The 25,816-nt window shown below is 38.6% G+C and overlaps 1 protein-coding gene across 8 annotated transcripts in view; it reads right to left on the bottom strand.

Moving 5' to 3' along the window:
* The window catches only part of DYNC2H1 (dynein cytoplasmic 2 heavy chain 1), a 341,068-nt gene that overhangs the window by 84,693 nt on the left and 230,559 nt on the right, over window positions 1-25,816 (bottom strand). For 7 of the 8 annotated variants that reach the window (XR_012028538.1, XM_072821767.1, XM_072821765.1 and 4 more), the window contains one exon: window positions 2,095-2,304. The exons of the other annotated variant lie outside the window; for it this stretch is intronic. Coding sequence is in view for 6 of the 7 variants with exons in the window: in XM_072821767.1 (XP_072677868.1) it covers window positions 2,095-2,304 (210 nt within the window). In the remaining variant the exon portion in view is untranslated. The remainder of the gene's footprint in view (window positions 1-2,094; window positions 2,305-25,816) is intronic. 8 annotated transcript variants of the gene reach the window in all.

Below are 25,816 nucleotides of genomic sequence, written 5' to 3'. Positions count from 1 at the left end.
AGACAGACCTATTTCGCAGGCTACATTCTTGGCCGTTTTGCAACGTTACTTCTACATAAAAATATTCTTATTGCCTACAGCATTTAATCACAACACCTTTTCTTTCTTTAAAAACCTCAAAATATGATCTAAGCTTATATTTCTATATTTCATTGTATCCAAGTCCCAGTGAACTTACAGTCTCTACACAAGTCATGTTCTTCTAGCAGGTGTTATTCTCCTCCTAGACTTAATTCAACTGTAATTAAAAATAATACCATACATTTTGCCCTTAGACAGCAAGTAGCTGGGATTTTAAAGAAATATACTCTCATGAAAATTTATCTTTTGGTAAATTTAAATCATTTATATGTATTATGCAACCAGACCTGTCAAGGTTCCTGACTCTACAATTCCTCTGACTCTGTCTAAGTGAGTTAACACCACCTGTGTTGGGATCCTCACAGTAGAATGAAGGTAACAGGAGCACTATCTTGTATTGTCAATGTGGTGTTTACACGAATTAATTAATGTAAAGTTCTTCAGAGCTCTTACAATCCTTTCAAGATATCCTTGAAAAGCCAAGGAGCTTTCATGATAGACAATATATCTACTTTAAATTAAAAAGATCTTTAAATGCAATACACAATGCTAAGCTGAGATTCTCTTACAAGGTAAAGGAAAAAGGAACATAAGATTGCCAGAGTATGCCTTTTTGTTTATGCAGAAAAGGCATGAATATTGTACTGCGAGTCTCTGCCCCCCCCCCCCAAATCTATATGTTGAAACCCTAATCCACAATTTGATGATACGTGGAGATGAGGCTTTGGGGAGGTAATAGGTCATAAGGGTGGAGCCCTCATTATGGGATTAATGCCCTCCTAAGAAGGGACAGGAGAGAGGTTGATTCCTCTCTCTCTGCTCTGTGCTATGTGAGGACACAGGAAAAAGATGGCTATAAGCAAACCAGGAAGTGGGCCTCATCAGACACCAGATCTACCAGCCATTTGATCTTGGACTTCCCAGCCTCCAGAACTATGAGAAATAAATGTTTACTGTCTAAGCCACTCAATGTGTGGTAATTTGTTATAGCAGCCTGAACTAAGACAGAAATCTTTTTTAATGTAAGATAAAGAAGTTCCAGGAAAACTATCTTTTATGTTCAGAGAAGACTTTAAGTTGACCATCAGAGTTTTTGTTTTGTTTTTATATTGAGAGTAAACAGTGCTGGGGGCAGGAGGAAAACAAAATTCTTTTCTTTCTAAATTCCTATAGAACCCTAGTGAATTTTTTTCCAGATGTAAAGTTCTGTAAGGTTTACAGTCTCCAAAAACTAAAGTAAATGTACGTCAGATACTCCCAGTATCTTTGTTTTTACCAATAGATCTGTAACACATGAATTTTACTGACATTTAAAATGGTTTAATTATTCAGCAAGAGACATATTGATTTCCTTTTCTTCTACTAAAAGTACTTTGATTTTTCACTAGGTAAGCATCCTTTCCTTACTTGGAGTACATGGCATTATAGATGGAGCTGAATCCATCTCTGACTGTTGGGATAGACATTCGGCTGAAGCCCTAGCCCTTTCATGCTTTCATGCTTTGCAAATCCTGCCCAAAGAATGGTTAAAGGACTAGGCATCAAACATAGGCCAAATAGTTTGGATTAAAGCTAATCCTCAAATTTTTGCCTGAATTACCAGGAAAAATGTGTTCTTTCTGTTGGACATAGAGCTCAGAGGATGACTCAGAACACTAGGATACCACCATTTACAGAGGACCTGCCCCAAAGTGACATCAACATGGAATCTGCATACACACACACACACACACACACACACACACACACATACACACAATGTGACTAGATAGGTAGATAAATATCATCATGAGCTGAGGTCCTAATGAAAATTTTAAGTTCTTGCATTAAGCTGACTTAAGGCTGGCTACCCTTGGATCCTCCCACTGTATCAGCCAATGAATTCCTATCTGGCTAAAGCTAGTTTAGCATGGGTTTTCCGTCACTATTAACTGTTAGACCTGACAACTGTATATACAGCAAAAGAGTCACTTAAGATAATGAAATAAAAACATATATTTCATCTCAGCTTACCTTTTGGTTTAATAAAGCACTGGCCAACTTCTGGACTTCGGAACTCAGTAAGGTAGTTCCTCTAATGACTTTGCTGAGAGCAGCAAGAGACTGGTGAATACTTTGTACTAAGCGAATGGCATTAAATTGTTCCAGAATGATGAATGACAATATTGGAGATCCTTGTCGATCATTAGGAGGAGACACCTTCTGATGAATCAGGTTGGAATTCTAGAAGAATAAGTCATATCATACTTACTGAAAAGCAGCACAATCACTGACACAAACACATTTCCAAAGTTATTAAAATTCCTTGCCCACTCCATTTTGAAATACTGCTGCTCCAGAGTGGCCAAGCTTATTGCATCTGTAAATAAGAGACCCCCATCTGGGTGGCACGGGGGTGGGGGCTGAGAGAGGGAAGCCACACTGGAAAGTGGTGGTCACTACAGCAGAAGTGGAAAGAACGGCAGTCTGTAAGCCAATGCAAGGAGAGCAGAACAGCTACACTAGGCAGGAAAAGAGAAGAAATCGTGGCTTCAAAATAAAGTGTGAATAGTTATTTAATTCAGCCTGAAAATTCCCTGTCTGTAAATAATGGAAGCATACTATAGATCTTATACTCAGGATCATTGAATATTCTATCTTAGTGCATATTTCTACATCTATACTTTAACAGAGATTCTGACACATGGATTTCTAGGATTTTCCAAATTAGTAAGAATTCAAGGAATGGGAGTTGTTTCTAAAGAGCTTATACGGTTTAAGAGAAAAAAATTTACCTTCAATAATATTATAGAAGTGTCAAAATACAATCAAGAGATAAATATGGGAAGTCCTTTTCTCCTACCTACTATCTGTTATCCTAATTTTCTTTATATACTCTACTTACAATCCTAGTTAAGGACCCTTTCTCTTTGCTTTAATGGTTGTCACATTCATATATTCCATGAGAGCACAGTCTTGTTCATCTGTTTAGCATGATAAATAATAACATGATGACCTAGCATGGATACTGCCATTAAATATCACCATTAAGTAACTTTTATTGGCTTAAGATGTGATATCAACAATCCTCCCATCACCTTCACCTGTAGATTCCATCCCAAGAGACCACTGCTTTTGCTCATCCATGAGAAGCAACTCCTCATCCGTTCAAATCTGATCACGAGATTGCAGCCCATCGGCCCCGTCCCCAGGCTCCACTTACTTCTGATTCTAGTTCTTTTGCTGCTTCCACCCTATCTGTGGCAACTTCCTCCCCTAACATGTTGAATTCCTTCAAAATAATCTATGCGGTCTGGAATCAACATCGTCCCAAATTCCTACCATGTTGGTATTTTGATTCATTCTCATGAATCACAACGTTCTTAATGGCATCTAGAATGTTGAATCCTTTCAATTTACTTTGCCGACATCCATCAAAGAAACCACTATCTAGGGTAGCTATAGTTGTACAAAATGAATTTCTTACTTGAAAGTCAGAATGACTCTTCAATTCGTGGGCTGCAGAATGGGTGTTGTGTTAGCTGCCACAGAACAATGCTAATCTGGTTGGTCATCTCCAGTAGAGCCCTTGGGTGACTGGATGAGTTGTCAGGGAGCAGTAATACTTTGAAAGAAATCCTTTTTCTGAGCAGTTGGTCTCAACAGTGGACTACTCAATAAACCATGTGTCAACAGTTGTGCTCTTATCCAGGCTTTGTTGCCTGTTTCTAGAGCACACGCAGAGTATGGAGCATCCTGTGTAGAGGCCCTAAGAATTTTCAGAGTCGTCAACGAGCACTGAAAGTCACCAGCTACATTAACAAAAGAGACACATTCGGGTGACAGACTTTCTACCACTCCTCTTGGATCCATAATCTAAGAAAACAGTTCTCTGTACTAAACTTTTTAAAAGGTTGACTTAGGAAAGCATCAAAAATACTTAAAATTCAAACAGAGGTCAAGTAGGGACTATGGTTTAGAGATGTGCAGTGTAAAATGTAAAGTGAATTTCAGACAATGAGAAAAGAATGTAAAATATCACATTAATAATGCTTTACATTGATTGCATGTTGAAATGCTTATGTTTTGGATATATCAGGTGACATAAAATATATTATTAAAGTGAATTTCACTTGTATCCACTTATTTAAATGTGGCTGCTAGAACATTTAAGATGATATCTATGGCTCCCATCTGGTTTCACATCATATTCCCAACACACGGTCCTGCTCTGGAGACTTATCACATAAAATGCTGTATGTTCAGCAATAAGAACAAAAGCACAGAAAAAAATATATAGTACAGTCTTAAAAGTGATTAATAAAAGATGAAAAAGCATTGTGAAGGAAAAAAAGAAAGCAAAATGTACTACATCAGCTGTGGTAAATTATTCAGTGGAAAAAGTATAACATTGTAGGAAATAGCAAAGTATACTGTAGTATAGATTATATACTATAGTCATAGTCCACTTCCTCAAGGTCTTCACAAACACCTCATAAATATTCATGTCAAGTAACTAATTATAAAAATAAATGCAGCTATTGTACACAACCTAAAAATGAAAAAAATTTATAGCAACAGCAATGTTAGTTATAATCTTAAGACAAAAAACTTGAATAACATTTTAAAATTATATATACATATGTAAGCTAAAAATCACCATGAATAACATGCAGCATGATTTTTGGTGAAACTAGCAAGGGATTATATAGTTTTATCTTTAGTCAGATGATTAATACAAGAAAAGCCTTTTCTAATGACTAAATACAAATGAGTAAATTGTGTTCCTTTGAAGGATGGCTTTGACATTTTAAAGTTCATCTTGTCATTAAAAAGCTAAGTGTATTCAGAGAAAATCATTAAGTGATTATGGAACTGCTGGGGGAAAAGGTTATGGATATTATTAAGCAAGGAGTATCTTTTGATCACAAAAAACTACCCTAATTTGGTATAATGTAGGTGTGAATCCAGGATTTCTGTGTTTTAACTGAAATTATTTTCAAGTGGGATACTGTTTCAGACTTAAGTAAGACAGATGACATATAGAAGTGTTGTTTTGTTTTTAATAGAGATTTCAGAAAATGTTTTTTCTGAGAGAATTTTTGTCATGAGAAGAAATTCTGAAATTCTAGCATTGATTAGGCCAGAGTTGCAAGCTTTTCCGTAAAGATCCAGAAAGGAAATATGCCAGGCTGTGTCACAATTACTCAACCACACTGCTGTAGCACAGAATTGGATGCAGACAGTCTACAAATAGGCCATGCAGCTGGGTTTCAATAAAACTATTTCTAGAAAATGAGGGCAGGTCACATGTGTCCCTCAGGCTGGCCAAGCTCTCAGGGACACTGTCATTATTCAATGTGTTACAGAGATTCATGTACTGGTCCTTTCCAGATCTGCAATGCAATGAAATTAATAAGATTATGGTCTCTGTGTATATTTGCACATGGCTTATAAAACAGTGATCAACAACCAAAGGATTTTCCCCTCCTGGTCATATGATCATGTCTTGGTTCAAGATGTTTTTTCTGTGATAAGGAAGATATTAAAAGACTCAACATACAATCATTTTAAAAAACAAAAAAGGAAACGAGAAACAGAAAGAAAGGTAGGTGTTAGTGAAGGGAATATAAGGGAAGGGAGAAGAAGTGTGTGGGAAATATCAGAAAGGGAGACAGAACATAAAGACTCCTAACTCTGGGAAACGAACTAGGGGTGGTAGAAGGGGAGGAGGGGGGTGGGGTTGAGTGGGTGACGGGCGCTGAGGGGGGCACTTGACGGGATGAGCACTGGGTGTTATTCTGTATGTTGGCAAATTGAACACCAATAAAAAATAAATTTATTATAAAAAAAGACTCAACATACAATCATTTTAAAAAACAAAAAAGGAAACGAGAAACAGAAAGAAAGGTAGGTGTTCTATATGGATTACAGAAAACGGGGTAGTATCTTCATTTCCATGGGGTAGAAATTTTACTTTTGCCCTCCAGGAACTCTTCATTCTTCTTTAGATAATCATTTCTTACTATCTCTTTGGGGCAGAAACAGCCTCTCCTAAGTCTTAGTCCATATGGTTCTATAAGAGTTTACTCAACTCCGTTGGAGAAACTAGTATGTGACTTAAAGCTTCACTAATATGAGCACTCCATTCTCCCAAGCACAGTGACTGGTTCAGGGACAGGCACACCACCAACCAGACAGAACCCAAGCCAGTGAGAATTCTGATGGGTCTTCTGATAAAGAGGCAACTGTTTTCACCAGACTTGAACCTAAGAGATCCTGAGGTGGAGAATAGGTGTAGCCATTCTGTGATGATGGGTGAGATAGCTCTTTTATAGTTTATATATGTTACATTCTACCATAGATAGATGATAGATAGATGTATTCCTAATCAGAATGGTGAAAAGTTTGACATATCTGCATTAAATTATGTCTCTCCAGAAGTGGATTTCTGATGAGAGAAGAAGAAAGCAACAAAAAAGGCAATAGTACTATCCATTTAGTAAGTTCAAAGGGGAGAACAATCTATAAAATTCTTGGTATCCCACAACCCAGCAATTGCACCACTAGGTATTTATCCCAAAGATACAGATGTAATGAAACAAAGGGGCACCTGTGCCCCAGTGTTCAATGTCCACAGTAGCCAAACAAAGGGGCACCTGTCCCCCAGTAGCAATGTCCACAGTAGCCAAACTGTGGAAGGAGCCATGATGTCCATGGACAGATAAATGGATAAAGAAGATGTAGTGTATATATACAATGGAATATTACTCAGCCATCAGAAAGGATGAATACTTACTACTTACATTGATGTGGGTGGTACTGGAAGGTATTATGCTGAGTGAAACAGGTCAATCAGAGAAAGAAATTATATGATTTTATTCATGTGGAATTTAAGAGACAAAACAGAGGAACATAGGGGAAGGGAAGGAAAAATAAACAAGATAAATAAGAGAAGGAGACAAACCATGAGAGATACTTAATCATAGAAAACAAACTGACAGTTGCAGGAAGGAAGGGGGTTGGAGGATGGGGTCACCAGGAGATGGGCATGAAGAAGGCATATGATGTCATGAGCACTGGGTGTAATACACAACTGATGAATGATTGCACACAACATCTGATACTATGATGTACTGTATGTTGGCTAATTTAATTTAAATTAAAAATAAAAAGAATTCCTGGCATCCCATTTCCCAGGACACCTGGCTGCTTTGTCATTTTATTTTATTGTACCTAAAGCCAGTTATTAGTAACAAACAGAGCTTAACCTAAACTTGGTAATGGCTATTTCCAGGATCATGCCAAATTACCAAATGGATCAAAGGATACCAAAGCAGTCATGTTTTCATGCTCATTTCATTTAGTTTAGGTACAACTGAATGTGTATGAACTGAGCAAGCAGAGCTCAACTGGGCTAAGTGTGCACTGATTACCCAATAAACTGTTTAAACCACACGTGTGGAAGAACTAGAACGAAGGCAGAACTGCTGGTGATAAGTAGAGCAAGCAAAGCCAAGACTGAAGAGGGTGAAAGTAGTATTTTGAACTGCTGTGCTGAAGCTGATGCAAACTATTGTATCTTCTGAAAAGAAAACTGAGAGGAAGCTAGGGAGTGCCAATAAAGAAGGAGCTTTTGTTTTAAATATTTACATGCCTCAACAATTTCATGGCTTTTATGTAGAATACTAGAATATTAACAAACAGCAGACCCAGCAGTCTCCCCAGGGAGAAGTCTCGGCAGATGTCATTGGAAGGAGCACCTTCAGCTCTGTAGATTCTATCCCTTTGTTCTCTAACAGCCATTTCCCCTCAAAGTTGGGGATGTAGCATAAAATGGCATATTAATAAAACCATTGCTTTTACTTCCGGGAAAGTATCTTTCATAGGCTCTGTACTCCACGATGTGGCTGGAGGGGAGCTCTCAAGGGAGGCGGTCACAGCAGTCTCACACTGGGAGACGTAATGGGACAGAATGACTAAGTCTCGAGTAGGGACAATGTGCCAGGCACCCCGTACGTTTCCATACAAAGCTATTCTGTTATATGTTAATAGTTTCAGCAATAGAGAAAACAGAGAAGAGTGGATCATGAATGATAACAAATGCAGTGAATTTGAAATTTTTGTTTAAATGTACCCATGATGAACAAATAGCTTTTCTTCAATGCGCTCCTGAAAGTGGCATGCTATGTGTACAGTGACTCACAGAGTGCTTGTGTGCACACCTGCGGTTTCAAGTCTGACAAGAGCCCAATATTCTGGTGAGCGAGTGAGCTGGTTCATGACAGTGAGGCTGAAGGGACACTCAGGTTCCAGTGGCGATGCAATGAGAAGAAACCATCCCAACTCTGCGTCACACATTGAAAACATGAGGAAACCATCACTGGAAGGACACATGCAACTTACTTTACAACTGCCCAAAGTAAGAAATAGAGAATCCCAGCTTCTGTTCTTAGCAAAGACACTGCTGAAATGCCAAGCATATTCTTAAATACACCCATATGCAACCTTGAGAGGAGAACAAAGAATTATTCAAACAATTAAGTGCTGAGTATTCCATTTTATCTTTATTAATTTCATGATGAATGTAGACTTAAGTATTCTGGAGTAGAGATAATTATTTATTAATTACTTCACAGTATATAATAGCTGTGTTGATACTACCCTTACCCCCTGCCCAAGGCCTGACCTTTAGGGTGGTCAGCTGAGAGCCAGAGCAATTATCCTGTACAAACAGCCAGATGCCCTGTGGGCAAGGTGTACAGGGTGGGGAGAGGTGATAATGCTCTCCTTATAAAGATGAAGGAGGCAGCCTTCATGTTCTAGGAAATGTAACGGGCTTGAATTCTAACATTGTGGTGTGTAAATAAAATCTCTCCAGAAGCCACGATATCTAAAAGGTGACTCCAAGTTTGCTTTACTCCTCTTGACTTGTAAAAATTCAGGGAGATGATGCTCTGGTCTCTCCAGTACCTTGGGCCTTAGGAACTTAGTCAGGGTCTACCCTCTGGCCTTCTCAAGGAAAAATATAGTTTTATTATCCTTTCTGATCAGAGCAATTAACTAGACAAATGGCTAAAATGTAATTTTCATGGTGTGTGAAGAGTCACACAAGACTGGGGCTTTTTATGGTAACACTGAGAAATCCAAAAAGGTTTTTTATTTTTCCACACTAAGAGTGAGAAAATGCAAGCAGGCCACGAATTTCACTGATTCCAGAAAACCTGAGCTTCTGCATTGTAAATATGGGGTTGTGAGATCAGAGATCAAGCAAGTCCAGAATCTGCTCAAGGTGGAGAGGTTAGAGAGCCCATGGAAATGAAATCCCGAAAGGTAACACTCTCAGTAGAAGAGGGAAATAGAAAAAAAAAAAAGAAGAGTGAAATAGAAATAAACCTTCACTTTGGTCCCAAGGACAAGTAGGGAAATCTCGGACATTAAAATTTGGTATAACTGGAGTAGGGAGTGTGGGCGTAGGACCCTCTTCTCAAAAATAATCATCACAATTGGAACTTTAATGTTAGTTTGTATGTACTACTTTGGAAGTTCTAATGAACTTCAAGAAGATAATTTATATTATTCTAGACCAGGGTATCTCAGAGTATTTGAAGCGCCATGATCCTGACCCTGACCCAAACCCAAACCAATCCTACATTCTAAATTGAATGGCAGAAAAATTTTTATTGTAGGCTACAAATAATTCTTTTAGGTGAAGTTACCAAAATAATTAGCAACTCATAGCTTAAAACAAAAACAAAAACAAAAACGAAACAAAGAAAAAACCCAAACTACTGTATAAGTGAGTAGGCATGCTATCAAGTTATCATACACAACATAGAAAAGAATCAAATCTACAAAGACTTCAGATATTGGAATATCACACACAAAACGGAACAATTACGGTAAATGTTTCTAGAACTGATAAACAATCTTAAGCAGATTTGGCAAAGAAACAAAACTTTTTTTATTTTTAATTTTTTTCACTTTAATTTTTAAAAATGTTTTTTACATATTTTTTAATTGGAGTTCAATTTGCCAACATATAGCATAATACCCAGTGCTCATCCCATCAAGTGCCCCCCTCAGTGCCCATCACCCAGTCACCCCCACCCCCTGCCCACCTCCCCTTCCACCACCCCTAGTTCGTTTCCCAGAGTTAGGAGTCTCTCATTGTCTGTCTCCCTTTCTGATATTTCCCACTCATTTTTTCTCTTTTCCCCTTTATTCCCTTTCACTATTTTTTATATTCCCCAAATGAATGAGACCATATAATGTTTGTCCTTCTCTGATTGACTTATTTCAATCAGCATAATACCCTCCAGTTCCATCCACGTCAAAGCAAATGGTGGGTATTTGTCATTTCTAATGGCTTAGTAATTAATATTCCATTGTATACATATACCACATCTTCTTTATCCATTCATCAGAAACAAAACTTTTAAAAATTAAAAAATATATAATTAAAAAGTAACACTCCAATACTAGATTAGATTTAGCTGAATAGAGAGTGAACTGGAAGGCAGATGTATGGAGTTTATTGAGAATACAGCACAGAGACAAAGGGAAGTGGGAAGTAAGAGAAGTAGGAAACAGGATAAGTAAAGACCAGAGGCAGGTCTGTACCTAATCAGTTTCAGAAGAGAGGAAGCTTAAAGCAGAGGGTTCCACTGACTCTGCCCTGCTGGTGAGCAACAGCAATCAAAGTTCAAAGAAGGCATCAAGTCTTAAGCAAGACCTAAAAATGAATGAATTAAAGACATAAAGAAAACAAAGCCACACCGAGTCTTAGTAAAACTGCAGAAAATGAAGACAAAGAGATCTTAAAAGAAGTAAGAAAGTAAAGAGAAGTCAAAGGAGCAAAGAGGGACTTGTCAGCAGCAAGTAGAGAAAGGAGAGTAGAATGATCTCAATCTACCTTCAATATAATGAGAGAGAGTAACTGTTAACACAGGAAAATATACATGTAAACAACAGAGGATATGTGAAAGGCATTTTCAGAGAAATAAGAACTCAACTTACCAACGGAGGACTTTCTCTGCACTTCAGGCAGAAGGGAAGGGGCAGTAAATGCTCATACCTGAGATGCCAAAAGGAATAAGACAGTGGATGTGGGGGAAGACCCAACCAGCATGAAGGGAAAACCACCCCAAGGCTGAAAGGTGGGGGCCATGCATCATGTCCTAAGCTTCTTGGATTCTCTTCCACGTAAATAAATAGATTTATGTTAACTTCAATAAGGTAAGTGGAGACAATGAAATATCACGGGAAAACAAGAAATCATACATGATTTGTAAACTGTGAAAATATCAGAGAAAACTATTAGTCCAAAGGAAGATAAAGGCATGAAAAAAAAAAAAGGTAGGAAAAATGCAAAACATAACAGTATAAAGTAATCCAAATTAGTGTAAACAGACTGAAGGATCCACCAAAAGATTAAACAGAAGCCACCAAAAATAAATAAATAAATAAAAATAAAAAAAAAATAAACAGAAGCCACCTGTAGGCTCCTTACAAGATACCCACATAAAAACAGATTCAAAGCTGAGAGCAAAAGTGGGAAATAAGATACATCTAGTCAATTGTAACAGAAAGCTCATACAGACTTACTAGTATCAGAAGAAAAACACTTTAAGAGCTAAAGAAAATTACAATAATGAAGGTTCAACCTATCAAGGAGTTAAGAGTCGCTGGAGGGGTGGGTGAGGGAGTCACTGGGGTATGGGCATGGAGGAAGGCATGTGATGAGAGGAGCACTGGGTGCATCACTGAACTCTATCCCTGAAGCTAATAATAGAGTACAGTTATAGCAGAAATCTACAACTAAAAGGTATCCAGGAAAGCAACTGTGAATAAAATAGCTTAACAGAAGATGAACTCATAATGGAATGTAGAAAATATTTAAAACTGTGCAATACTGAAAACACAAAAGAAGAATTTGAGGGATACAGTTAAAACAGCAATCCAGCCTTCAGTGCTGAACAAGGAATGAGAGGAGAGGGAATGACTGAAGCAAACCTCCAAACCAAGGAGCAGAAACAGAAGGAAGAGCAAAAGAAACCATACCCTGTTCCTGCAGAGGAGATACCCTAGTTCAGCTACATCAACCCACTTTTCTCTTCTCTCTGTGTAGCTCTTGAGATGCTGAGGCTGACTCTGCAAATGGATAGACAGCTCCTCAGCCAGCTGACCTCTTGGGAGGTCATGCCACCTGGAACTTCTAGAGGGGCTCAGTCCTCCCTGCTGGCTTGGCTTCTCCTGGGGATGCTCCCAGCAGCAGGGGCTGTGGGGGCTCTGCAGAGGGACCTCCACCCCCAGGAGGAAGTGCTCTCCTGGGTCCGAGCCTGGCTCTCCTGGGTCAAGTCCCACTGAGTCTGAGTCCCACTCCGGGCTCCCAGCTCCAAGGCGGGTGCTCTCCAGGGTGCTCCAGGTACTGACCACCTCAGCCTCTCCCCCCTTTGTTCTCTGGCTTGATAGAAGGTCCTCTTTTCCTGCACCTATCTGTTCCCAATTCTTCCTGTTGGAGTTTTTCTTGGCCCTGCAACATCTGTATAACCAATTCTCTGTATTAAATCATCTGCTGAAATACCTTGGGTGTTTTTCTACTTTGCCAACAGGCATGCCACAGGCAGAATGTAAGTTACTATAAATTACATCCTTGGTGTGATGGAAAGGAAGCAAACCAGTCAGAGGGGTGGGGAGAGAGCGGTGGTGCATAAAGCTTTACTAGGGACTAAATTCCAAGGGAAATCTTTCACCTAAGACTGAGACAAGGGGTTAAATGTGATGAGTTTTAGATGTTTCAGAAAACAAAAACAAAAAAAAAAAATGAAACAGCTCTAAGAACAATTGAGAAGTGTTTATTCAACAAAGGTGTATATTACAGATATGTTCCCTACCTTAAATTTTCTAAAACCAGGACATAGTAATCATATTTTATATGATTTCACCTTAATTAAAAAGGAGGAAAACCGAGCAACAATCTGAGAAGAGATAACGTAAAAGATATTTTTAGTTTAAGAATGGAAGTACTAGTCCTATTGTTTATTCTAGCACTCTCCATTTTAATTTTATTTAATTGCAATTCATTCTTTAAAATTAGGCTATCTATACAATCTACTTACCAGTCTGAGCAAAGAAATAATAGTTAATGGATCAACAGGTTACTGTTCAGAAAAAAATCCATCACCTATTTTTCCCCCAACAACTCTATCGGCCTAGAAGAGATGGTTTTATATGTACCTCTTATCATATGAGTAATTTCAGTGAGAATTAATGGGAGTTTTCATGCCCTATAAAGGATATGTAAATTGGTTAGAATATCAGTAATTCTCATCAATTATCACCATCAACCAGGTATTAAAAAGTGATGAGTGGTAACTGGTGTGTAATAAAAAATTTAAAGCATGAACTGACCTTTTAAATGCAAACATGCAGAATATTAAATAAGATTAGGTTTTTATCTGTTATACTTTTCAGTATTTTGCTTGTCAAATTACTAGTTTTCAAATTACTATTTTTCAATAGAAAACCCCAGGAAAAATGTCACAAAAATAAGAGATGTTACTTAATTATGCATCTGAACTATTTAAAAAACGATGTAACATAAACTATGGATTAACAAAGTAATGCTAAAATTTATAGTTACACCTTTATATATATATTATATATGTATACAATATATGTATATTTTCCTGAAATAATCACTAATATCATCACTAAAAGTCTAGAGAATCAGCCTCAAACATGAAAGCCTAAATTAATAAAAGATCTTAAATATGGCCATGTTATCAATACTACTAGGGCTTGTTATACTAAGCATTTATGCATGTATGTATGTAAGGGTGGGGAGAAGCAGAGGGAAAGAGAAAGAGAATCTCAAGCAGGCTCCATGCTGGGTGTGGGATGTGAGACTTGATTTTATGACCCTGATATCATGACCTGAACTGAAATCAAGAGTTGTACCATTAACTGACTGAGCCACCCCAGTGCCCCTATACTAAGCTTTTAAAAATCTACAAATCTTTACAGATCTGCGAACAAAAAAATGTTTAATCGATGAAGGGTTCATGTTTTCCAAACCATGTTCACACCTACTTTTTATTAGATCCACACAAGAGTCTTGTGATGATTGATGCTATCTGTGAAATGTCTTGGACGCTTCTCTTACCTATGTTCCCGCTGCCACAATTCCTAGAGGATAAAGTATAAGCTCTCCAGCCAGGTCCTGCTGAAGAGTTCTGATTATATCGCTCGCAACTCTGTCTAAGCACCCTTCATCCCTGGCAGGTTAGAGTAACAAACATGGCAACTCTTCCATCTCTCTGCAATACCACAACTTTTTTTAATCTAGAGAATTTCTTACTCATCATGTAACCTCGCATTCCTTCACCTGGGCTTCTCAAAACATTGTAATACCTGTATTTTTTGAGCATTATTAACAACCCTTAATAACTCGTAGCACTTATGACATAAAGGAACAGCAACAGATACCTGATGAATGACTGAATGGATGAGTAAATGAATACATGAACGCAGAGAAGAGGTTCATGTTCTTTTTATACACACAAAAAAACTAATAAAAAGTTCAGAAGTGATTCAGCTAATGTCCCCTAGCTGTTTAATGGGGAAATATTAGGACCTGGATGACTCCCTAATAACTAATTTCCATAAAGTTATTATTGTTGCTTATATTTAATCTTTAAATTTAACTAGTAATTAACCATAACCTGATAGAAATAATGATGAAAAATTCTAATAAAGGAATGTGATATTGTTTCATTTAGAACATTCATATTCATAAATTTTAAAACTCCTCCCAAATAAGAGAGTTCCTTTGTAGTGATCATTTCTCAAGATATGTATGTGTAACAAATCACGACATTATATGCCTTAAGCTTCACACAATGTTAGATGTCAATTGTATCCCAATAAAGTTGGAAAAAAATAGTAAAATAAATAAATAAATAAATAACCAAAATAAAAAAAAAATAAGAGAGTTCCTATCCCTAATGGCCATCTTAACTTGCCTAGTTTAAAACACAACTTTTATGAGAATTGCTATGCAAGTTATAAATTAATACTCTTGAAACACGGAGAAGGAATTGAGTAACAACAGAGACAGCTTTTGAAAGGTGCTGGGATTTGACAAGGCCATTACTGGTTGCTAGCATAGTGAGCAGATTTGAGGACATGGAAACCTATAATGGTTTGTTCCTATAACACTCAGATCTGCTTTACTATGGAAGAGGCTTAGAAGGAAGGTTGGATGGATGTGAGCCATGCGGTCAAAATTTTTTTTAAGAAAATTAATGTGGTAATGATAGGAAATATGATTTGAGGAAATATATGTTAGAAGGAGAGTGAAATGTGGAGTTTTCTGCTATAATCCATACGAAGGAACATAAGTCTAAATTATGGCAATGGCTTCAGGAAGGAAATGGAAGAGACAAGACATTGTAGCTTATAAATTATAACAGGATGAAGTGCAAGACACTTGATACATTAATATGGCCACTGTGGATTTAATATAATGGTAACTTTTAAATACTCTATTCATCTTACAAACAAAAGTCAAAATGAAGTTTCAAAAGGTATGCTTGTTTCTGGACAAGATGGCAAACTATCACCCACTCATGAATCCTGTCTTTGACAAAATGAAAAGATACTAAACTATAAGATGGCACACCAAGAATGGTAAATATCTGGGAGACTCTCGTAAATGGGAGAGTAGGTAACCTGCAGCCAAAGACAGTTGGGTACCGAGGTCGGGGCCAGGGGAGGAGGATTTCAGGCTGCTAAGTTATCACAGTGCCCTGAATGGATCATTTACACCATGTCGCCATTTGAGGCTAAAAACAGCAGTATCAAGCGACAGCCATGGACAGCAAGGTGCTTGATGTTACATAGCATGTAGTCTAGCTGCTGTGGGAAACAAGTTACAGTTTTAGTAGAAAGGCTGGCATTGAAATCACAAGCTCCCAGATTACCAAACAGAACAGATACAAAATAAAATGCATACTTAAGAGACAGAATACTCTTAGAAGAAAAACACAAACCAGTTACAAAGAAATAAAAATCATACACAGTGAACCTCTTCAGTAAAATGATGAATGACAATCTTACACCTAAAGGAGCTAGAAAAAAAACAGAACAAACAATCCCAGAACCAACAAAAGGAATATAAAGATTAGAGCAGAAATAAATGATATAGAAACTAAAAAAAAAAAAAAAAAAAAAAAAAAAAACAACAGATCAATGAAACCAGGAGTTGGTTCTTTTTTTTTTTTTTTCCAGGAGTTGGTTCTTTGAAGAGTTTTAAAAAAATTTGATGAACCATTAACCAGATTCATCAAAAGAAAAAAAAAGAAAAAAAAAGGATGCAAATAAACAAATTCAGATATGAAAAAGGAGAACTGACATCATGGAAATACAAAGGATTATAAAAGAGTATGATGAAACATTATATGCTAACAAACTGGACAACCTATAAGAAATAGGTAAAGTCCTAGACACATATAACCTCCAAAACTGAAACAGGAAGGTATAGAAAATTTGAACCGACGAATTACCAATAGAGAATTTAATCAGTAATCAAAAACTGCCAGAAAAAAAATCTAGGACAAAGTGGCTTTGCATGCAAAGTATACCAAACCTTTAAAGAAGAGTTAACACCTATTCTTTTTAAACTTTTTCTTTTTAAACTATTCCAAAAAAGAGAAGAGGAAGGAAAAAGCATTTGACAAAGTACAATATCAATTCATGATATTGTAGATTTGGAAGGAAAATATCTCAACAGAATAACGGTCTTACATTTAAAAAAATTGCACAGCTGAGGCACCTGGGTGGCTCAGACAGTTAAGCATCTGACTCTTGATTTCGGCTCAGGTCATGATCTCCAGGACCTGAAATTGAGCACTGTGTAGGGCTCAATGCTTTGTGGGGAGTCTACTTGAGGTTTTCTCTTTCTCTGTCCCTCTTCTCCACCCCATTCACAATCTCTCTCAAATAAAAATAAATACATCTTTTTAAAAAATGCACAGCTAACATCATAGTAAATGGTGAAAAACTTAAGGGATTTTTTGCTAAGTTCTAGAATAGGACAAGGATGTCCACTCTCACCACTTTTATTCAACCTAGTACTGAAGTTCTGGCCTCAGCAATTAGATAAGGAAAATAAATAAAAGACATCCAAGTTGGTAAGGAAAAATAAACTTTCACTGTTCGCTGAAGACATGATACTATATATAGTAACCCAAAGGACTCTGTCCAAAAAAAAAAAAGTGATAAATGAATTCAGCAAAGTTGCAGTGCCACTTACAATGGCATTGAGAATAATAAAATACCTAGAAATGAACTTAGCCAAGGAGGCGAAGGACCTCTACTCTGAAAACTTTATGAAACACTGATGAAAGAAATCAAAGATGACTCAGACAAAAGGAAAGCATTCTGTGCTCATGGAATGATTGAACAAATATTGTTAAAATGTCCATACCACCCAAAGCGACAGATTAGAGGTCTGTGTTTAGTCTTGGAGATTTTTCTGTGTCTGTCTCTCTCTCTCTCTCACACCCCTAAGAACTTGAAATTACCTTTCAAAGTGCCTGAGATTGTGCATCAATCCTGTCTTTGAAATGGAAAGTAATCCTTATATTCAATCCAAAAAGATACTGAGGAGTGTTTCACTTGTATGACTTTTTTCCCAACCCACTCATCTGACACCACCTAAGACAACTCTACCTGTCCAGTTGTCCCCAGGGCCATGACTACCTTTTACACAAAAGGAAGTTCAAACGCACTTAGTACCTACAAAAATCAAATACTCCTCTCTCCTAAGATGTGAGTTCTGGCCAACGATTCTCAGTTATACCATCCTGCATTCAAGTTCACTTTACAAAGCTTAAGTAGTTTGTTCTTACCTATTTCTTCTAAAGATTATGATAAAACCAGCTTATGATTCATAAAAGCTGCAAATTAACCCAAAGTGCATGAGCACTATTTCCTTCTTTCTTTAGTTTCAACCAATGTGAATATAGCTCAAAGCCTAAATCCAAATAAAAGTTTTTAAAATTTATAAAATAGAATTTCTTTCTACAAATCAAATCTTCTGAAGGAGAGAGAGAGGATATAATTTCCCTGTACAATAAAGGACTGTGGCACTGGATCCATTTAGCTTACCACAAACCCCCTCCTTCACTCTATTAAAAAAGGGTAAAGACTGAAAACCAACAGTCCGGATCTGAACAATGAACTAGATTCACACCTTTTTCTAGATTCAATTTGATCAACAAATGAATTTTTGGCCTCTATCTGATATAAAACTTACAGTATACTCTTGTGAGCTCCTAACTTGTTCAGCTTCACATGAATAAAAAGCTAAAATTTCTGGGTTTTACATAAGATATTTTGGAATGTCCAGTAACCTATTACTAATTTAACTAAAAAGCAAAAGGTCCATTCGTACCCTCAGCTCATCAATCTAAAAGATTCTGCAAATAATTTTTAAAAAGAGAGAGGGACATCAGTAATTCCTTTGTTAAAAATCATGGATCACCCCTGCTGTGGGCAGCAGGAGGGGTCCCATGTGGAGGCTCCGGGCAGGAGTGATGTCTACACTGTACCTGAAATGAAAAACACTGTCAGTGCCCACAGCCCTGCAGATGGCATCATGAACTCCACCCCACTGCTCCAGTGAAGAGGGGTACCCCTCCCCCCGACCACCATCAGCTCATCCACTGTACGGTGACAGTCCTATCAGGGACAACGCGGTGAGGTGGATCAGGACTGCACTGTCGAGGTTCCGTCCACGAAACTGACAAGGAAGTACAACCCACAGAAGAGAAACAGAACACGGGGTGTGAACCTAAACAGGTTGACTACCTGCTGAAACAGACAAAGGCACTGGAATCTTGTAATACTCAAAATGCCCAGAGCCCAGTCCAGAATTATTCATTCTGCAAGAACCAGAACCTATTATTCTTTTGAATAAAAGAAGATAGCAGATCCCAACATCAGCATGGCAGTGGAGGCTGGAATTACTGAGCAAGTGTGTAAGTCAGTGACCATACACGAGCCCCTGAGCATCCAGAACGCTAGTGCAGCAAACAGAGATCACAGATTAAGTATTTCCCTCGGACTTTTAAGGAAACCATCAAAATGAAATTCTTTCCCCACCTCCCAGGTCCTTTATTTGTTAGTGGGTCCCTTCTGTTTATTTAGCCCTTTTGCTCAGATCTAAGTCTCAAATTCTTGGAACCTACTCCAGTTATCACAATCTTGACTCTAAGGTTCTCTGCAGGCACTGTCACTACAGAAAGGTAAGTAAGGCAAGTGAACTCATCATCCCCTCCCCTCAGCCGTGTCCTTTCCTGCACCCTCTGCCACCACTGTATCTGGAGCGGCCGGCACTCAAGCACTTCTACTGAGGAGGCTGTCCTGCTCACCTTTCCGGCTGAAGCATCCTCTCAGAATCATCTGGAAGTCTCTGGCTCCATAAAAAAAAACACGTCCACTGTCACAGTAAGCTTAACTGGCTTTCACCATCTTTTTAAATAAGCCCCCACAAACACAAAAGAGCAGACAATGCACACTGAACCAGCCATGCTGATATGTCTGCATAGCTGACATTATTAGTAAGGAGACAGTTCCTATATTCCAATCCCTTTATTTGCTAGAAATTTCCAGATCTCCATTCCCTGGTTTCCACATGATGCTCAGCAAGTAGGCTCCAGAGCAGAACACATGACTCCATGTCTACCATGGTCCTCACTCTCCATGGCCGGGCTGTGGCCCCACAGGTGCCTAATTTACATTAATCTGAGGCTGGAGGTTGCACACACTTTGGGTGACTTTTCAAAACTCCTTGAAATGAGTGAACAGTTATTTTCCTGTTTGACTCACAATTCCTCTCATCCAGTTTTTCTTTTTCTACTTATGTCTAACAGGAAAATTATAATATGCTAGCTGTACACAGATGAAGTCCTAATCTATTAATATGGCCCTTAAAGGAATTCAAGTTTCACAAAGAACGACTCATCATACTTCTTAGATCAGAGTGAGAGACCTATGGGGTAAGCTTTTAACTTAAATCTTAACCCAAACCCGTTATAGGTATTTTTAGAATTCCTGGATTCTGGAGTTTTTGAAACTGATAAATGTTCTTTCACAGCTAAAATACTAATACCAGTAGACTACCCTCTCCAGGTCACTCATAAACACACTAGATCAACAGATTTTGTCTTAAGCTAATAGCTGTAATTTAAAAAAAAAAAAAGTATCAAGAAGAGAAACTGAATGTGGAAAAAATCTACTTGAAAATAATTAAAATATGCTTACATATTTACTTCTATTTACTTCTATGTTGTTATGAAAAAGAGGTTTGAAGACATTTCTGAGAACTACAGTGATACTACGGCAACCAGTGCAAAATAACTCAAGATATGAATCAAGCTAAAACTGGACCAAGTGTCAGTACACTTACATGAAATGCCTATTACATCAGGTAGAGAGTAGATAAAGATGAAATTAGGAACAAGGATATCTAGCAACTTTCTAGCAGCCTATTTAGTTGAATAAGCAGAGTCCAAATAACCAAGGATCTGAAAGCTGGAATACAGTTGTTTGGGGGCCGCATCCGTACTTTTAGGAGTGGGAAGAACACTTCGATGTCCCTGGTGGGCTAGTAATTTAAAAGAAACACAAATACCAAATAATCCTACAGCTGCTGAAGCGACGGTGCTCCACATAGACAGCAGCAAGAATAGAATAGCCAGCACTAAGCCTCGGGATAGCTTCACAATAAGAGAAGGAGGAATATAAAGTTATTCTAAACCTCTGAAAAAAGTTTTAAATACACTTAAGGGATGGTAAGTTTCTGTATTCTTCACGGACTCCTTGTCTAGCAAAAAACATAGAAAGAAACTTATACTTTGTGTTTTCAGGACTTTGCTGAATTAACATTACCCCCTACACTAGACCCTTCCTGCTAGCCTATAAACACTGCTGCACCCTTACTGACCTAACCGCCTCATTCCTCACTGTCCCATGTAGCACCTTCTAGAAAGAACTGCCTCTCCATACCTCCCATCTCTTCATTCCACCTTGACTTTTTTCCTGTCAAGGTCATGGTCACCAATGACTTAGATTCTGAGACTCCAATGACCAACTCTGTCCTCACCTTCTTCACCCCATACCAGCAGTTGCCCACAGTCAACAATTCTGTCCCTGATGAAAGACGCCCTCCTCAAGGTTTATGTGGTGCTACAGCCTTGTGTGCTGTTGCCTGCTTGGGTTTTTGCTTTATTCCCCTGAGGAAAGCTTGGTCCCGCCTCTCCTGCCTGTGACTCTATGTATCAGACTCATCAGGGCCTGTCTGTGAATTCTCTTCCTTCTCTCTCTGGATGATGGAATGCTTCGTTCCATCTGGATGATGGAATGCTAAATGTTCCCTAGATGCTAATAAGTCCCAAGTCCTAGCAAGCTTGTTGAGGTCCCCGCTGTACAGCCAACATTCCCCTGGACACCCGCATGTCCACTGTCCACCAACCCCAAAGTGGCACAGCAAGTCCACTCTCCACCTGCAGCAGCACCCCCACACACACACCTGGGCACTAAGTGGTACCACCTCCACCCAGTCCCCTGGTCCAGAAAACCAATGTGCAAATCCTTTGTGAGTTTCCTCAGCAGTACTTCCAACATCCAGCCTGGTGGCACCACCTTTCTCCTGCTCTACCATAGCCACCACCTCTCACCCAGAGGGCAAACCCCTGGCTGCTTTCCTTCCTTCCTCTGAACCTCACTCAAACTCACTTGTACACAACAGCCAGGGAGAGCTTTCACAGTGGTCACTGGAATCATAGCTTCTCCCCTGCCTAGTACTTTGTCAGGGTGCCCCACTACAATGGGAATAAGACACCAGCAACTTTCTGTATCCTGAGCAGCACCCCTCCTCATCATCTCATTCCACACTACCCTTTAGTCTCTGTGCTCCGTTCACACTGACCTCCTCCAGGCTTCCCGAGTGTGCCAAGCTTGGTCCCTGCTGTCCTCACTGCTTACAAAGGGCTTCACCCTCAACTCCATCTGGCTGGTCTTCTCATGGCTCACGTCTCAGATTCAATGTCACTCCTGGAGCAAGATATTCCCTAACTATCCGGTCCAAAATAGGACTTCTCTCATTTTCTGTATAGTAGCATCTGTGTTTTCCTTTTACAGCATTTACAATAATTTCTAACATTTTTTTTTGCTTATTTACCTGTTTAATTTTTTTAAATGTCTCTTACATTTTAAATATCTTACAACCCAACAATAAGTCTACAGTATTGGCACCGTAACTCTTCTGCCTTCCATACCATCCCAAGCACAAAAGCACTGACACAAACTAGGTGCTCAATGAAAATATTCTGAATGAAGGATTGAATACATAATTACACAAATAATAAAAACATCTTGCTCTGGAAAGAGGCAAATGTTATATGAACCCCCCTGTGGAAAGAGACGTTCATACATCACAAATCTCTGTGCCTCTGATAATAGTAAAATGAATACTCAGCTGAGAATGCACACACACTGGGCACTGCTATAAAAGCCTTACATTTATTAACTCATTTCATCCTGATGAGACACCTATGAGACAAATACTATTATTATCCCCATTTTATAGATAAGAGAACAAAGAGAAGGTGAGTAATTCTCCTACGTCACATAGCTAGTAAGTGCAAGTGCTGGATCTGGGCCCAGCAGACTGGCTCCAGAAGCCACCTTCTCATCAGATGTTAGATGAGTGAGGGCCCAGGTCCCTGCCAGCAGACAGTCTGGCCCTCTGTGCAGAACCAAGGGAAATGGCTGGGGCGGGGTAGTGACAATGAGCCCCGAAGTCCCGCCCTCCCCCCCCTCCAAGCTGAGGTGCTCTCTCGGGAGTCTCTGCACAAAGTCTCTTCCAACTCTTCAACAGAAGAGAGTCAGCTCTGACAAGATGTAAAGATTCCATCTAACAGGGACTTGGAATAAATTGCATAAACTAATCCTTGAACAGGAAGGAAAACAGTTATATCCTAACAATGACATTACATACCAATGACAATTTCATACTTAATATATGTTTATGTTGAAAATGCAACATAATAGTAACAGAGTTTTATCTTGGGAAAGAAAATTATCTTTTTCGATTAGAAAATTATTTAATTTCTATGCTGCTCTGTTTAAAAAAATAACTATGAAATTGCAAAACCAGGAAATTTTTCAGATTACTAAAGAGTGGCTCATGTAATAAATGAATGATGGAAACAGCTAAAGCCATCCTTTCTTAGATGCATCATTTTTGTGAATCCCTGTGTTAATTTTTTTTTTTTTTTGAGTTTAAGGACATGATGATAGTTTACTCATCTTAATTAGCACAGTGTTTGCAAGGCGTAGCTCTGCAAAAGTAGAGAGATCAGTGGTATTTATGTTAGACTAGTTAGATTTCTAAAAAAAAAAAAAAAAAAAGTTATCCAACTGAACAGGGAACAAGGTGAATCTATGCAAAGGGAACCCCAAGAGCAGATACGCAGATAGAGAAGTTCAAGAGTGAGTAGCACATTATGAAGCAAAGAGAAAGACCCAGCGAGTCCATGCTGTACAAAACCAGGGCATGTGGTATAAAGAAGTCAGTACAGAGACAGACAGCCAGTCTGAGACCACAAAGAGGCATTTTATTTTATTACAAAGCAATCAAATTCATTTTCACAAAGCTAAGTATGTGATGCAAACAGATAAGAGGAGAGTGCTGGGTGAACTGCCAGGTTTAACCCGAGGACCCATCTGTCCCTGTCGGAACCGTAAATGCCAAGGCAGCCACATGCCAGGTGGCCCTACAACTTAACCAGGGGCAACATCTCACCCTTACTGGGGAGCTTTCTTTCCAGTCAGACCCCTGGTTTCCTCCCCACCATGTAGCCTTCCTGGATGAAATCTCATTTGAAGAGTCTAGTGAGCCTAACAATGTCACTTCTCCCCACAGTGCTGACCCTAAAATAAATTACTTCAGCATGAAAGACTTTATCGTGTGCTTCTGCCCCTACACTGAGCTCCACGCTCCACCTTTTCCCTATTTGGAGGATGGGACCGTGGATCCAACATGAGATGGCTATTAACAGACTATTCCTACATCCTAAAAGAGAAAAATGAGGGTTTGGGAAACAGAATTAATTTGAATTTCTAATATTGGGTTGGGTCTTAAAAGGTAAAAAATTAACACAGACCTGTGAAGTCACTTCTGTGGTGCTCTCTGTGTCCAAAGTGAAAACCCTCCAGTTACAAGGACAGTGTGTGTACATGTCAGCAAAGGGTGAGCAGGGGCAGAAATGAAAGCTGGGGACCCCACAGGAATGAAGTCATGAAGGAAGTGAACAGCATGTTCCAGAAAATGTTGCATGGCGTTAAGAGCCAACATTTACAGCTATTCACACAACAGGCTTGCCAATTTCTCCCAGTTTACTATTCCGGGCTCACCGGAAATAGTACAGTAACCCTTCTGTACTATTTTGTCACCACTCTTCATCAAACCTGGCAAAAAAAAAAAATGCTCAGGTGCAACCACTTCCTTGGGTCTTCATTTCTGTATGAAGGCTCCCGTGTCACACAAAACTTGTATTCAATACATTTGTATGATTTTCTCTTGTTCATCCATTTTCTCTGGCAGACCCCTCTGAGAATCTAAAACAGTAAACAATGCTTTTTTCCTTCTCATGCTACAAGATCATAGGACTGGATTCCCTGTGCAATGCACACAGCTATATCTTACGGCCAGATGAAAGGTGAGATAAAAATGTGACCGGCGCAAATTCAGAGTTCGAGACCGAGAAAGACAGTAAGGTGACAAAATCATGCAGTAAACTTCAATCTTACTCAAACTTGAAAACTGAGCCAAACAAGTTGACTTATACTTCAAGGGGAAGAAAATAAGGCTCCAGCAGATACCACGATTATGTCTCTAAAATGTAAGATAAGATCTTTGCAATAAGTAGGATTACTTTTACAATACTTTCGCAATTCAGTAAGGGATAAACATAGTAGTTCCAATTATTTTATTTTATGCTCTAAGTGAAGCCTTTGAGAATAATTTTATATTGTTAATCTCAGAATAGCTATATCATAATATGATATAATATGCATACATTGGATACATACGTGTTTGCATATGTGTACATATTTTAAGGACTGCACGAACCTGAATAATCAACAGAAAATTCAAAATAGCCAATAAAGAAGGAAATCAGGCTGGAAACTGTTACAGGCTGAAATGGAGTCTTGACAAGGAGTGCACCACCACACGCTGAGATAAAAAACTAACTGCTAAATGAGAAAATCAAATGTGTATAAATTTGGTTGTTAATTTAAAGAAAAATAAAAGTTGGTTTAAGAACAGAGGGTGTAAGAATAGGATGTAAGAGGTGTAAGAATAGTAACTCCGCAATGAACTGGTACAAAAGCTGGATCGTGTCAGGAACTCGAACAGAGCGCTTACATGTATCTCGGGCAGTGGGGGGGTGGAGGAGTATGGCTTAAGGTGCCAGCGGAGGCAGTATTTTCCACACCTAATTTCTCCTCAGGCAGACTGTATCAAGCCTTATCAGTGATGATTGGAATAAAAACGGTGATTCAATTAGCTTGGATTGTTGCTTTTTGAGACCACTGACAATCACCAGTTGTTGAGATGTCATAATAACTCAAAATTACAATACTGTAAGGTCTGAGGACTTTGAGTTTTTAGAGGACTTTA

The sequence above is a fragment of the Canis lupus genome, chromosome 3 (assembly GCF_048164855.1).
Source record: "Canis lupus baileyi chromosome 3, mCanLup2.hap1, whole genome shotgun sequence".
NCBI lineage: Eukaryota > Metazoa > Chordata > Mammalia > Carnivora > Canidae > Canis > Canis lupus.
Note: the sequence above shows the minus strand (reverse complement) of the source record. Positions and strands in the feature narration are given on the sequence as shown.